Raw genomic sequence first — 16,279 nt, forward strand, 5'->3', positions numbered from 1 at the left:
CAATTAAGTCAAGGTGGTTGATAGTATCGTTTAAAAAACAAGACAAAAAAATACCCATTGCTGTCGAGTTGATTCTGACTCATTGCAACTCTATGGGACAGAGTAGAACTGCCCCATAGGGTTTCCAAGGAGAGCCTGGTGGATTCGAGCTGCTGACCTTTTGATTAGCAGCCGTAGTTCTTAACCACTACACCACCAGTGTTTCCATAGAGTTGGCAGTGGTGAGATTTGAACCCACGCCCCAGCAGAGACTGGAGCCTTAATCCAGCACCTTAGACTGCTCGGCCATGCTACTGCACACGTTGTTTACGTCTTCTGTATCCTTACTGATTTTCTATTTACTCAATGATTATTGATAGAGGAGTGTGGACATCTCCACCTGTAATTGTGGGTTTATCTGTTTCTCCTTTCAGTTCTATCTGTTGTGTTTCATGTATTTTGAAGCTCTGTAGTGAGATGCATACACATCTCGGATTGCTTAGGATTGTCTTCTTGGAAAAATGACCCATTTTCTTTACATAATGGCCCTCTTTGTCCCTGAAAATATTCCTGGTTCTGAAGTCCCCTTTTATGAGTGTTACTATAGCTACTTCAGCTTTCTTTTGGCTAGTATGTATAGGGTATATCTTTTTCCATCTTCTTACTTTTAACCTATTTATGTCTTTATATTTAAAGTAGGTTTCTTGTAGACAGCACATAGTTGGTTCTTTTTTATCCAGTCTGACAATTTCTGTCTTCTAATTGATGAGTTTAGACCATTTACATTTAACTGGTTGGATTAAAATGAGCCATTTTTCTAATTGTTTTTTGTTTGTTCCATCTGTTCTTTTTTGGCTTTTTTCCCCCCTTCTCTTGAGTAATAGTGTATTTTTCATGATACAATTTTATCTCCATTATTGGCTTTTATCCTTTTCTAAAAAACTTTACTTGATCAGAGTCTACTTTTAAATAATTTTTTTTAGCAGTTTTAGTATGACATTCCTAGGTGTTTTTATTTTTTTTGTGGGGGGTAGGTAGAAGGAGGGTTATCTTACTTGTTTGCTCTGAGTTTCTTGAATCTATAGTTTGATGTCTGTCTTTAATTTTGGAAAATTCTCAATGTTTATATCTTCAAATATTTCTTCTGCTCCATTCTCTGTTATGTCTTTCTGGGATTACAGAATTTTGTTGTAATAACCAGCCTCCAGGGGCCCTGGTGGTGCAATGGTTAAGCCCTTGACTGCTCACCAAAAGGTTAGTAGTTCAAACCCACCCAGTTGCTCCACAGGAGAAAGACCTGGTAATCTGCGCCTGTAAAGATTATAGTCTAGAAAACCCTATGGGGCAGTTCTACTCTGTTACATGGGGTCACTGAGTCAAAATCGACTCGACAGCACCTAACAACAACAACGACCAGCCTCCAAGATGGCCTCCAATGAAACCTGTCTTCTGGTATTCATTTTCTTGTATACTCCCCTCCCACATCAGAATTGATGGTATTTCACTTCTGAGATTAGATTATAAAAGGTCCAGGCTTCCTTCTTGGGCCTTTCTTGTTTACTTGCTCTGGGGTTTACTTGCTCTGGGAAACAAGCTGCTATGTTTGAGCAGCACCACGGAAAGGCCCACATGGTAAAAAACTGAAGCTGCCAGCCAAGAGCCAGTAAGGGGTTGTGGCCTGCCAACAACCATGTGAGTGATTCCCAATTGAGCCTTGAGACAGCTGCAGCCCTAGACAGTAGCTTGACTCCAGACTTGTGAGAAACCCTGAACCAGAACTACCTAGTAAAGTTGCTCTCACGTTCCTGACTCTTAGGACATATATAAGAGAACAAATATTTGTTGTTTTAAGCTGATAAGTTTCAGGGTAATTTGTTACACAGCAATAGATAACAAATACATGCACTTAAGTTATTCTGTGTAGTGTTGTCTCACAGCTCTTGGAATTTTTTTTTTTTTTTTTTTTTAAGCTTTTTATTCTTTTTGTTTCAGTTGAGGTAATTTCTGATGACCTATTTTTAGGTTCTTTCCTCGTCTATGTTGAATCTACTGGGGAGCTACTTGAAGGCATTCTTCATCTTTGTTATTGTGTTTTTTTGTTTGTTTGTTTTATTTCTAGCACTTCCATTTGATTCTTATGGTTTTCATCTCTCTACTGAAACTGCATAACTGATTTTGCATATCATCCACCTTTTCCATTAGAGCCTTTCACACATTAATCAAAATTCCCTGATATTCCCCATCAGATAGCTTCAGTATCTGTGTCATGTTTGAATCTGGCTCTGTTGATTGCTTTGTCTCTTGCCAGTGTTGGTTTTTCTTGTCTTTTCCGGGCAGAATTTATATGCAGATTTTGGAGCTCACCTGCTCTGTGATTTCTTCCCTTCTTCAGTTTCTCTCTTAACTTTCTAGCTGCTCTGGACAGCCGTGGACCTTGTCTTCTTACATCTCAAGCCACCAGGGCTGTGCCTTTCTATTGTTCTAAGCTGTTGATGAATTGGGGAATGCTCCCAGGAAAAAGATACAAACTTGTAGCTCTCATCACTGCAGTTTCTGGGTCTTGAAGGTAATCTCCCCTCCAGCTTTTGCCTCCATTTTATTGTTCTCTAGTGCTTTCAAATAGTTACTTTTTTCTTTTTATCCATATTTTATAAGTGTCACCGGTGGGAATGTTAGTCTGATTAAGCTATTCTTCCATTAACAAAATCTGGAAGCTTGCTGGACTCCAAAATAATAATTTAATAAACAGAAATCTGATCACGCCACTTCCCCTCATTCAACACCTTAACTATCTTCCCATTTATTAACGTCCTTGCTTTTTCTGTAACCTCATAAGCTGATCTCATGCACTATGCTGTAATCAGACTGACTTCTTTCAGCAAACAGAAAATTCATACCACTTATCTTATGTTCAGTGAGGAAATTTCGTGATTGCTTGCCCTGTGTAAATTGTAATTTCTCTTACTGTGGCTCTCTATTTGTGTTTATTTCTTTTTGATCATATTCCTGTATTCAAATCCAGCTCCCACATATTAGGTGTAACTTTAGACAAGTTACTTCTTTATACTACAGTTTTTCTATCTGTGAAACGGGGATAAAATTAGTACCACTCCTTTTTCAGAAATTTGTTGTAAGAATTAAATGCTTTAATATACATCAAATGCTTAGAACAGTGCCTGGTACCAGGTAAACCTCAGTAAATGTTAACTGTTATTATTCTCAAGAGCTCATATGGTGTGACTACACCGTATATTAATTCATTTTTTCAATTTTTAAAATTGTTACTCTTTGTTAATATATATACTGAGAATCAGCAACCTCTGATTAGATCCCATGTGTTTTGTTGCCATGTGGTTTATCTTATGAAAAATAAAATATTTTTTCCTCCTAATCCTAACCTTAGGGATGATAGAAATTTAAGAAACAAAGGCCTAATAAGTGGTGTGAAGTCACTCAGTAAAGAAGAATTGAGTGCAGAGTTATTAAACTTATCTCTGAACACAGATGAATGCCATCAGCCTTGTATTTCTAAGCATCAATTGAAAGCAGGTAGTATTCTTACTATGAATAATTAGAAATTTATCTTTTTTTATGCACTAAGATTATTGGTAACATTTGGAATTAGCAGTAAATTTTCATCTTGTATATTTAAAATAATACTAAGTTTAGAATACTTGCTGGCATGTAAATGGAAGAAATAAATGACAATTACAATGATAATTAAAAAAACATAATTAACATTATTGCCTTCTATATATACTTTTACAAATTAGATTGAATTTTTGTCCATAGTCTCACATACATTTTTACATACTTATAATCACTATGTGCATGCTACTTTCTACAATGCAGAATATAACTTAAATTAATAGTAGCTACAGAAAATATTCATTTGAGATGGAGATAATTTTTCAGTTTTGTATTTATAACCTTCTACTAACATAGTAAAAACTCAGAGAGCAATAGAGAAACTTGCAGGACTCTAGTAATAGTTTTTTTTTTTTTTAATAATAAATAAGAAAGGTAAAGGCAGTAACATTGTTTCATCCCTTTTCTACTGAATAATCTGTTCTGATGGAATGTTATATCAAATCTGACATCGTTTAAAAACATCCCACCTTTTCTCTCTGTGGGGAAAATAATTATTGGAGTCTCCAATAGCCTATGTACTTTTTGTTTGCTTTTTGTAATTGTCTAAACATTTATATACACACAGATGCTACTTAATTTGCCCTCTTCAGTGATGGACATATCTTTTGTGATATATTCAAAATGGCATTTAGAAGGAGTAACAGAATATTCTAGTTTATGATTTTCCAAGAGTAACATGCTTTTAGTTTGCCCATTATATTACTGGCATTTAAACCGTTCATTTGTATTTATAGTGATAAGCCACATAATATTTAGCATTTTGCCATAAAGAAATTGTAGTTGTTTTGCAGGTATCAAAATAGTAATGTTAATGAAATTAAATCAATTAAAATAGTAAAAGCTGTTTTTAAAGGGGAGAGTATAAATATGGTTAAGCCAGAGATTTTGGTCTTTCAAAACAATTTATAGATGTGTGGTGAGATTAAAAGAAGACTATTTTTGGAATACAGTCCTTTTTGATCCATAGTTCTTGGTCCATAGTTTCTGTTGTAAATGGATCCAAAGCATTCTTGTAATTTTTCTTCTTTTTGAAAATAATAAAATTAAAACTTAGTTAAAATACCATGCATATTTCTTAAATTTCATTTTAGTAAAAATATTATTTAGTTGTCTTTTTGTGGAAAAGATAAAGCATTTGATAAATACTGTGTATTTATGTTCCATCTAAAACAACTATTGCAGACATACGTGTTTCATAATACTATTTTAAAAAAAAGACTGGTCATTTTATAGGTAATTTAAATATGAATTATATATATAAAATGTTTACTATTTATGCCAAGATACTAATTATATATGTAAAATATTTACTGTTAATGCCTTAAATAAAACCTGTAACTATTTATTTTAAAGAAGCAACATCCTTGAAAGAGAGCTTTGAAGAAAAATCTGCAAATTCTGGGCTATCCATTCTACTTGAAAGCATCATATCTGAGCTTGAAAAATCTCTTGGAACAGCTTTATCTTTAATATTAGAAACAGAAATGAAAATTGCTTTTGGAAACCTCTGGATGGAGGTGATTATTTCAGCTCTATTAGTTGACAGTTTCTTTTTTATCACGAAGATTTATTATCTTATTTTAAGAAATAACTGCTTGTATAAAATACCATATGCTTCACTGTAATAATATCATCTTAATTTTTTTCTTGACGTTTTTGAAATCTTTTTTGAAAGTTAAATGATAGATATTTCTTAAAGCTTATATCTATATTTTATCATTCATTTCTTCATTCAGCAAATATTTATTGTGCATCTACTGTGCGTCAGGCACTGTCCTCATGGAGTTTATATGCTAAGGAGGCTGCAGATATATACAGTAAACAAAAAAAAAATAAGGTGTGCCAGATGGTAGTAAGTGCTCCGGATAAAAATAAAGTAAGAAAAGGGATAGGAGATCTGGAATAGATAGTAGTCAAGGCAGGCTCACTGAGAAGGTAACTTGTGAGTAAAGACAAAGTGTGATTGGAAGGAGTGAAGAGGAGCAGAGGAAAAGATGCAGAGAGATAAGAAGGGGCTAGATTGTATAAGGAGTCCTGGTGGCACAAAGATTATAGCCTTGGAAACGGGGCAGTTTTACTCTGTCCTGTAGGGTTGCTGTGAGTTGGAATGGAATCGACTAGACGACAATGGGTATTGTAAGGACTTTGATTTTTATTCTGACTTTTGAAATGGAGTCACATAAGGATTCACATGTTCTAATCTTCCTTTTAAAGGGATCATTCTAGCTCCTGTGGGAAAAATAGCCTGTAGGAAGGCAAAGACTGAAGCTGAAATACTGTTTAGACAGATTGGCAAATCACAGTTCAGGGTGCAAATCCAGCCCACTGCATATTTTTGTAAATAAAATTTTTTTGGAATACAGCCACATTATTTATTGTCTGTGGCTGCTTTTGTGCTATAATGACAGAATTAAGTAGTTCCAACAGAGACTGTGTATGGCCCACAAAGCATAAAATATTTACTATCTGGTGCTTTGTAGAAAGAGTCTGTCGACCCCTGGTTTAGAAGGCTATTGCAATAAACTGGGTAAAAGATGATAATTGCTCCAGTACAGAGTGATGGTTGCTCCAAGAACCAGGATAGTATGGCAAGAAGTAGTCAGATTCTAGGTATATTTTGAAGTCAGAACTACCAGATTTTGCTGATGAATCATCCATGGGAGGTGAGGAAAAGAGTTGAGACTAACTTCAAGGTTTTTTGGCCAGAGCAAGTAGAAGGATGGAGTTGCCATTGCTGAGACGGGATGTTAAAAGAGACATTTCTTGGTAACTGACTTTAATTTGGAAAATGAAGAATACTACAGGGAATTTCTTCTGGCAGGGAGACTATTTGTAAATTGAATTTAGCAAAACTTCTCTCATATTTGGTTTGATTTGAATCAAAATGTCTAACATGACTTCCTCTAACAAAATAGATTCAGAAAAAGAAGTGTAGATTTTGGCTTCTGTAATGTAAATATGAGATCCAGAGATAAATCCGAGTATAAATTTGATCACATTAGCAAGATATTTTGAATATTCTTTAGACGCACATCTTTTCTGTAATCAGTAAAGCACCACATTTGGCAATAGAGGCCTTTTTAGATTTTGTTCACTGTTCATGTTCATAGCTAAGAGAAACATTATTCCACATTAATTGTAGCTTGTATTTATTCCAGATGTTCAGCGGGATTCTAGTATTTGCCAATATTATGGTGATATGTTTGTTACTTTATTATATTATCAAATGTTAAACCAAGATGATGAAGAATGGTACTAGGAGGGCTGACACAGATCAGATATTTCATAGTAGAGTCAAGGAAAGTCATTGTATATAAATGATTCAGAACAGGAAGTGCTGACATCTTATAGAAATAAATGATTCAATCTTTTTTTAAACATGTCTTTGCAAAAGTGTGGCAAGTGGTAATTATACCTGACAACTTTTTTCTATATGGATGTATTTCCACCAGTCATATAAACTAGTTGGATTGACTTCCTCATAGAAATGAGCATGATGAAAAGTAGATTGAGGGACCTTTGCTGGTTAAAACAGTGTTTCCTTTATTAAAACTGTGCTTTATTTTTGCACGTATAATTTCTGAAATAATGAGGATTAATACTAATAATGAATTTTGCTCAGGCAGTTTGCAATGGAATTAGCGTTTTAAGATTATCATTGGCTTTTAGTAAAGCACCTTTTAATTAAAAAAAAAATTCAATTAACTATATTTTGTTCTGAAATATAGGTAGGAATTCCTAAATAAGTACTTTTTAATGCTAGAAATAAGAAATAAATCCATAGATGCTAATTTTTTTTCCCAAAAACTTTTTAGATGCTGTACTTGAAACCACCATGGACTTTAATACACTTAGTACAGTGTTTTAAAAAACATTGGTTGGCTGTATTTGGATTAGTTATGGAAAAAAACTTGCTTTTAACCATTGAGAGCCTATATGAAAATCTCTGTAAAGGTATGAATCTTTTATTTTTGTCTTTAGCAGCATTACATTAAAATATTAAGTCAGACTGGCAGATATATAGGTTTCCATTGCTATCTGAAAGTAGATCATTCCTATGAAACCTTTCTTAGACCAAAATGTTGTAAAATGAAGCAATTACCATTAATTTATATGGGAAAAAATTTTTAGCGTTCCTAGACCCAAAAAATAAAGTACTAAATCATGCAGAATAACACATTACGAGCTCTCTTGGGCTATTCTGATATCTTAGGACACATCTGGCTAACAGATACACAAATCGAGATGAAGCACAGATGCTCACAGACACAGTTCAAAACTATGGTGGGTTGATGCTAAGATGCTGAGTGTAGCTCCCGTGGAAGGAGCTTGGCAATGCCACTCTTGCTGCTCGGGGCGTGCTGCCAGTTTAATGGCGTGCTGCAAAACAGGCGTTGACCGCTGCAGTGTTTCCACTTTTTGCCTTTTTTCACAAAAGCTTAAAATCCTCTTTGGGTTTCGTTCAGTTAGTGCAAACAGGTACTAATGTAGGTCTTTCATAAAAGCAAAGTGGTGTAAAGCAAACTTTCAAAAAGTGGGAGATAATCCATGAGATGTGAAGATGGATTAAAAAGAAATTTGTCAATTCTTAGTCATTTATACTTCCAATATCTAAAGGGAATTTGTGGCAGCTTGTTGAATGGATGCAGTTCATAGACCTTGTGACTGTAAGTGATATCATTGTTGATGTTCCTGGATATTGTAAATACATCGTTTTTAATGTTTGCTTCGTTTGTAATGTTTACTTTTTAAACTGTATTTTATAGTCTATTCAGGTATGCAAATAGAATTAGACTTTTTTTTATTTCTCACTGTGTTTAACACTCATACTTTAAGCACATTTCATGTAATAATTTTTAAAATAGTATATCAAGATTTTTGCATAAACTGAATGGATAAGGAATAGGAAACCTTTGGCTTTAGTGCATAGTGAGTTTTAGAACTGGGAAAGAACCACTTAATCGGTGGTTTTTAAGCCGTATTGTATTTGAAAGTGCCTCTGGGACTGCCATTGACTAGGGCTGGAGTAGTTGATGAGGAGCCTGGTAATGGTGGACCTTTGTCCTGCAACCCCAACTTTAGCCAGACCATCTCTCTTTTGTCTGTTTATATGTTGAGATTCCATGTAGGATTGGAAAAAAGGATTCTCTGCTTAGAAGAAAAAGAAGGAAAAAACACTGAGCTAATGCTATTAAAGCCTATATTTTACGATTAAGGAGATTGGCCCCAAGGGGGTAGGTGACTTGTCCAAAATCAAACAGTTATATTTGTTTTGCTGTATCTTTTGAGAGCAAAAACTTGTTGCCATTGAGTCAGTTCTGACTCATAGTGACTCTTTTGGACAGAGTAGAACTGCCTCAGAGGGTTTCCAGGGCTGTAATCTTTATGGAAACAGACTGCCACATCTTTCTCCCGAGGAGTGGCTGGTTGGGTCGAACCATTGACCTTTTTGTTAGCAGCTGAGTGCTTAATCACTACACTATCAGGGCTCCTTTTCAGAAGCAAAGTATGATTGTTATTAGGATGTTCAGTTGGTTCTTGACTTTTTTCAAACTCCTAATGTGAAGTGATCTGTTTTGTGTATTATTTCATGTATTAGTTGTATCCAGTTTACTTCTAAGAAGTCCTGATGGCATAGTGGTTAAAGCGATCGACTGCTAATTAAAAGATCGGCGGTTCAAAACCACCAGTGGCTCTGCGGGAGGAAGATGTGGCAGTCTCCTTCTGTAGAGATTTGGAAACCCTATGGGGTCACTATGAGTCAGAATCTACTTGAGAGCAGTGGGGGTGGGTTTTAATCTACTTCTAAAAAATATCTGTGGTGACTTATAACAACCTAAGTACAAGAGGGCCACTAAATCAGGTTCAAAATGTAAGAGCCAGTTGATAAAAAATAAGAAAGTTTTACCATAAAACATATGCAAAAAAATTATTACAACACATGAACACAGATTTTAACACTAAGCTTCCTGGAAGCTAAGGGGGGAAAAAAAAGGCATATTCCATGGTAGTAAATCACTTCCCTCATATTCTTTCCCTGAAGTGTAAACTCTAAAAATGTTTTTTGTATCTTTAAGTTCTTCTCAGCACCTAGAGAGTGCCTTATACATGTTGGGTGAATATCTGTTTTTAAAAGCGTACCAGTTTTTTAAAGAAAGACACATTTCCCAGCATCCATGTACACCGTAGAAGTTATTTATTGGGAGTATTATTATTATATGAGGGGCATGAAAGAAAATATCGGACAATGTCTTTAAAGTACTTTTACAAAATATGTGGAAATATTTTTTAGTATATCTTTTACTAGGGGTATAATTTAGTTGGTTCCTTTAAAAGGGAAAGTCTATAAACCACGTGTGATCATGAACAAGGTTTAGTTTCAAAAATGAGGTATCTGGTTGCCATCTTTTATTGTCTTTTTCCAGGGGCGCGGAGTGTTCTGCTCTTACATGCAGTTTAGAGGTGGTAGGTGGCAGCTGTAACTGGCTATAGAGAGAGAAGTGAAGAGGTCACGACTGTTCCTTCTGCTAAAAAGCTATTTTTGGAATCATTGTGTATATAGCTTGTTGATCCTCGATATAGAATCTGATGCCTAACGTTTAGCACTTACGAAGAATATGTAATGGAATTATAAAAGTACCTTCTCCTCTAAAGAACTTTAAATTAGAAAAATCGCGGTTTTCAGTTTTGTTTACTAACTTTTGATAGTATCCTCAGATGTTAAATTACACATATATGTTTAATTTCCGTATACCAGACATGTATCCTTAGGTCAGTTAATAGAAAATGATGTGGAAAATGACCAGTAGCTTTTTCTGACTTGGTTTTCCATGGTAACTTTTGGCTAAATAATTATTGGCCTTATATAAGCATTAAACTATTTCAGTCATGTAGATTTCTTATTTTGTCTATGGACTGAAATTATCATATTTACTACCCTCGATAATCTTGGTAGAGAATTTCTGTAAAACAGAAATAAAAAATGAATTCAAGGATAATTTTTATTTTTATTTTTATTGATAAAAGGGAAGCCAGAGGCTTGGCTTTAACAGTCATATTAGATTAGAATTTCTGACTGTTGTGGAATTAATTAAGATGTACTTCTTATTTTCATTTGAACTTCTAGTATTTCACAAGCAAGTACTTGTTATATAAATGATACAGAGGAACTTTTTTTTTTTTTTTAACTCATAAACCAAAACCAAACCCACTGCCATCAAGTTGATTCCGATTCATAGCAACCCTATAGGACAGAGTAGAACTACCCATAGGGTTTCCAAGGTGGTTTTCTTTATGGGAAGAGACCGCCACATCTTTCTCCTGTGGAGTGGCTAGTGGGTTCCAACCGAAGACCTTTTGGTTAACAGCCGAGCGCTTAACCACTGTGCCATCAGAGCTTTTTTTTAACCTCTTAGTGCCAGTGAAAAATCATAATCGTGTTTCAAAATGTAACAGTCTCTGAGACTGAACATTAAAACAAAAACAAAGCAAACCTATCGTAGCATGGTTATATAGCCTTTAAAAACTGTTACGTAGCATAGTACGTTAATAATGGAAAGATTTTTTTTTTCTGTCAAGTTTTTGTGCCATTAAAAAGTTACTTTATTGTTCATCACTTATAAAATCTGTGAAATAATTGCTACTCCTTTCCCTGACTAGAGAATTTAAGTAACTTTATTTCCTTGGGAGAAAATTGTTATATCTTTAAATTATAACTTGTAGATAATCTCAGTTTTTTTTTACAGAAAAAAAAATTAGGCTAGTTTCTCTTTTGCTTCTCACTGTTGCCTAAATTGTTTATTTTTTGTTAAAGTTGTGTTGTACACGCAGAGACAACACATGGTTTTCATTATATCTAGTATTAAGTTTCCCGTAACAGAATTTGAAGGTGAATCACTACATGGTAACTGAGTATTCGTTATGAGAGGTACTGCGTGTAGCTTATGTGTTTACCACTAAAATGCGACTCTTCTGATGCCTCCATAGTAATCTTTATATGAGGCAAACTCAGATTTAAAAATCTGTGGTTTGATTTGTTTGTTTGGTGATAATCTGTCTTTTTTGAAAAGTATAATGTCCTTTCACTTTACTTTTTGAGGTTGACCATGTTGAGGGAACACCTGGATTCTGAACACAGAATTACCAAAATCAACTCCAAGGACATTGCTTATAACTTTGTTGTTAGTTGTTAGTTGCCCTTGAGTAGTAGGGTCTTGTTTATAACTAAGCCTGCTTAATTGTTGCGTTTTTACACAGTGGGATAAGTTTGGAGTGGTGTATAAATGTGTGCTCTTCTGAAATTTTATAATTAATATTAGATTAGCCTTGTCAAAGATATTTACGTGTTGTGTACTCATTTTTACATATTTTTTCTTCTTAAATTTTCTGTAACCAGCTAATAATGCAGTGGATTTTACAACAGCAAAATTCCTGCTTCAGGACTCTAAAAGTTTGTTACATGCTTTCAGTACAAGGTCAGATTATGATGGTATTCTTCCACAAGCCTTTGCTCAAGTTAACAAACTGCTCCAAACATTCACAGAGGTAAGACCCTTTGGAATGCCAAGTCAGAATCAAGTCAATGGCAACTAACAACAATAACCACATAAGTTCTAAAAATGTATTTAGAAGACAATAGTAGGTAAAGGATATTTTAATTCTAACTTAATTCCGTCATACTAAAGGCGGTAAGTAAATATTAAGAAGGGTAAGCAACTGTTACCATGAGTTACGAAACATTTATCTTCATAGGGAAGCTTTCACAGCAATTGTTGGGATTTTATATTATTTTATCTATGGGTAGAAGAAAGTTATGCATTATTGTTTGACCACTCATTCTCCAGGGTTCCAGACCAAGAGATGTCAACATGCATCAGAAACACTTAGGACGTTTTTTCAAACATGCAGATGCCAAGCCCCTCTCAAACCTTAATGAATAAAGTTTTTGGCAGTGGTACCCAGTGATGGTGTTTATGTTGTTTCACTTTTTATTTTGAAATGATTCCAAACTCACATAAAAGTTACAAGAATAGTACAAAGAATTCCCATATATATCCTTTACCCAGATTTCCCAAATGTTAACATTTTATCATATTGGTTTGTTGTTTTCTATCTCTCCACACTTTTTTTCTGAACTATTTGAGAGTTTGTTGCAGATATTGTGTCCTTTTACCCCTAAATACTTCAGTGTGTATTTCCTTAAAAACAAGGACATTGTTTCTATAACCACAGTACAAATAATCAGGAAGTTAGCACTGATATAATTGAATGACCTAATTAATCTATAGACCTTATTCAGACTTTTCCAGTTGACCTACCAATTTTTAAACAAATCTCTTCATGTGATTCTTATGCAGCCAACCTAGCTTTTTTTTTTCTTTTTTTTTTTACCTCTTTTTAATTTACCTATGTGAACTTTGTCCCCAGTTATACTCTATTTCTACAGCCTTCTAATTTTATGTCTAAAAAGTTTTGAGAATTTTATGTGCCAGGAACAGTACAAGAAACTCAATATCATGACTACTAGATGAGAAATTAATGAGAATTTCATGTAATACAGCTATCATATTACCTTTTTTCCTCTGAGGAACTGAATTGGCTAGATTTTTCTCATTGATTTTTCATGGCTAGATAGGACCCATTACCTGTCAACTAACCAAAGGATTAGATGATACTAAACTTAGTCATAGTTTCTGAGGAGAGAAGTTAGTTGCTAAGAGAGCATCTTATGGAGTAATAGAAATACCCTTTTCATAAACTAATAGGGAATATGTGGTAATTCTTGAGGAAAGAATTGATTAAAGGGATGAAATTAACCTTTGCTTTGAGATGACCAGTTCATTGACAGGAGTTTCATTCTTTTATGACAAGCGTGACTTTTAGAACTATTGGGAATGGATGCACCCAGAATTTAGGGGGTTGCAGCTTAAGTATTGTACTTGAAATGTTTTGGGAAAGTTACCTTATCCTTTTCCATCACATAATTGAGCCCTAAATCATATCCTTAATGAAACAAACAGTATACAAGATGGAAAGTTCAGGATACTTACAGGTTTAGGAATCTTGGAGTTAAGACTCCTAAGAGAATAAAATTTAACATTGACTGAGATAGAAAAAAATGATGTGAAGTTTTAAGCTCCTTTTATCAATTGGGAACACAGAGAGTTACCATGAAAATGTGTTGATAAAATCTAGTGTCTATCGGAAAATTGATATGCCTGTAATATACGGCCTACTGTGTATTTAAAAATACTGAATTGTTATTTAATACATTCTTTATTCCTGGGTCCTAAATTTCCTTTAACAAGAGGTTTGTAAAGGTGATTGGCAAAGAATCTAACATCCTTATTAGTTCTTTTCCCTCACCACTTGGCATTAGTGTGATTGCTTGAAACAGCCTGTGTTGTTTCCAGGATTAGAACTGTCAGTGTTGCTTGTTTATTTTCACGTTAGGAACGGTTCATTGTCTAAATCAGCCAGGACATTATGATTTAGCTTGGACCTTTTAAATATACTTTCAACAGGAGTTGTTGTTGTTGTTTTCAAATAATGTGTTTTATTTTTTGGTGAAAATATACACAGCAAAACATACACCAATTCATCAATTTCTACATGTAAAATTCAGTGACATTGATTAAATTCGTCAAGTTGTACAACCATTCTTACTAACCTTTTCCAAATTATTCCTCCACCATTAACATAAACTCACTGCCCCCTAATTTTTCATCTGACTTTTCGAGTTGCTGTTTTCAGTTTGATCCCATATAGATAGTTGTTCAGAAGAGTACAATGCTCAAGGCAGACATTCTTTACTAATTAAGCTGAACTATTGTTGGGTTTAAAAAAGACTTTAGGGGATATATTTGGTTTAAAGTTTAAAGATTATCTCAGGTCAGTAGTTTTGGGGGTTCATCCAGCCTCTATGGCTCCAAAAGGTCTGAATTCCATGAAAATTTTAAATTCTGTTGTGCATTTCCCCCCTTTTGATCAGGATTCTTCTATAGAATATTTGCTGATAATGTTCAGTAATGGTAGTTGAGCACCATCCAGTTCTTTTGATCTCATGCAAAGGAGGAAGTTGTTCATGGAGGCAATTAGACATGCATTCTATTTCATCCTTCTATTCCTGACTCTCCTTCTTCTGCTTTTCCAGGTGAATAGAGACCAATTATTGTACCTTGGATGGCTGTTTGCAATCCGTTAAGATCCCAGGCTCAACAGTAGTTGTTTTGTAGAATGTATTAGGTTTCGTATATGTCCTAAACACCAGGTAGTGTTTCAGTAATTGAACAACAAAAGAAATAGATGAACTGTTATTAAAAAAAAAAAATCTACCTAATCTTAATTTTTCATGTGTAGAAAATTAGGAAAGGAGGAATATTCATTATTTATTTGCCTCTGAGAAACTGAAGTGGAAAGATAACTAACATTACAATTTTCCACATTTTTATATAAATGGGGAAGGGGGAATAGGAAAAGGATATGTATATTTTTCTTTTATTAGCCTTCCAACTACCAAAACAGTAGGACTTGTTCTGCCAAGATGCTAGAATAATTAAAATCAATCATGTTAATAAGCATTAAATTTATGTGCCTTAGGATCCCCATCTTGACTAGTTTTGTTACTTAACCTCTTAGGAGCCTCAATTCCCTGTTTTGTAAAATATGTATAATAATAATTTCTGCCTCAGACTTGTCATGAGAATTTAATAAGGTAGTATTTGTAAAGCACCTAGTGCCTAACACATAGTTAGTACATATAAATGTTTGATAAAGAATGTTTGTATCATTGTATACTCTTCTTCTACTTGAGAGCTGAGGAAAAGAGGTATTAAGTATATGCTAGATTTCATTTTAAATGTATGTGATAATTAAAAAAAAAATCTCGGGAAAAAATGTCCTTCCATCCATGTGTATTTATTAAGTTCATAATTTAACATAAACAGGCAAAAATGGGAGCAATTATCTTTTTTATTCTTCCTGTTCCAGAAGATAGAGGATAATATTTTTCCAGTTGCAGAGAGATCATAATTTTATCCAATACGTTCTCTATTCTAGGCAGGAATTCCTACCCTGTCTCCTCTTCCATACTTGTTTTTCCTTGTTGGCAGCCCTAATTGACAGAGCTATCTGTTTGCATTTTTGTTATCAGTGAGACAATTTAGTGCAGTGGTTAAATGCTCACAGGCTGAACCTGTATTTGCTAAATGTCAAATCCTGTTCATGCCACTTACTATCTGTGTGACCTTGGATGAATTACCTCACCTCTCCATGCCTCAGTTTCCTCAGCTATACAATGTAAATAATCATAGTATCTGTTTCATAGGGTGGTTGTGAGGATTAAATCAGCCAATAAATGTAAAAAATTAGAATAGCTCCTGTATATAGCAAATGCTCAATAAATTTGAACTGTTATTACTAATAACATTGGAAATACACTTTTTTTTTAAATTAAAAAAGCCTGAACAATCCATGAAACTAACCTTTGAATTCATCCTTTTATTAACAAGGAAACTTAAGCCTAGAGAAATGGAGTGATTTATTTAAGCTCACAAAGTAAGTTACTATAGAGCCAAAACTAAAACCTAAGTTTTTAAACTTATAGTTAAAATTTCATTCCATTCTATCAGGCATTTTTTTTCACCTAAGT

At 34.1% G+C, this 16,279-nt stretch overlaps 1 protein-coding gene across 4 annotated transcripts in view; it reads left to right on the forward strand.

The window, feature by feature from the left end:
- Positions 1 to 16,279, forward strand: part of SWT1 (SWT1 RNA endoribonuclease homolog) — a 126,405-nt gene that overhangs the window by 56,079 nt on the left and 54,047 nt on the right. For all 4 annotated transcript variants that reach the window (XM_004372915.2, XM_023728129.1, XM_023728127.1 and 1 more), the window contains exons 11-14: positions 3,383 to 3,528; positions 4,984 to 5,147; positions 7,446 to 7,584; positions 12,026 to 12,174. In XM_004372915.2, coding sequence (XP_004372972.1) covers positions 3,383 to 3,528; positions 4,984 to 5,147; positions 7,446 to 7,584; positions 12,026 to 12,174 — 598 coding nt within the window. The remainder of the gene's footprint in view (positions 1 to 3,382; positions 3,529 to 4,983; positions 5,148 to 7,445; positions 7,585 to 12,025; positions 12,175 to 16,279) is intronic.

Source organism: Trichechus manatus, unplaced genomic scaffold, assembly GCF_000243295.1.
Source record: "Trichechus manatus latirostris isolate Lorelei unplaced genomic scaffold, TriManLat1.0 scaffold00021, whole genome shotgun sequence".
Lineage (NCBI taxonomy): Eukaryota > Metazoa > Chordata > Mammalia > Sirenia > Trichechidae > Trichechus > Trichechus manatus.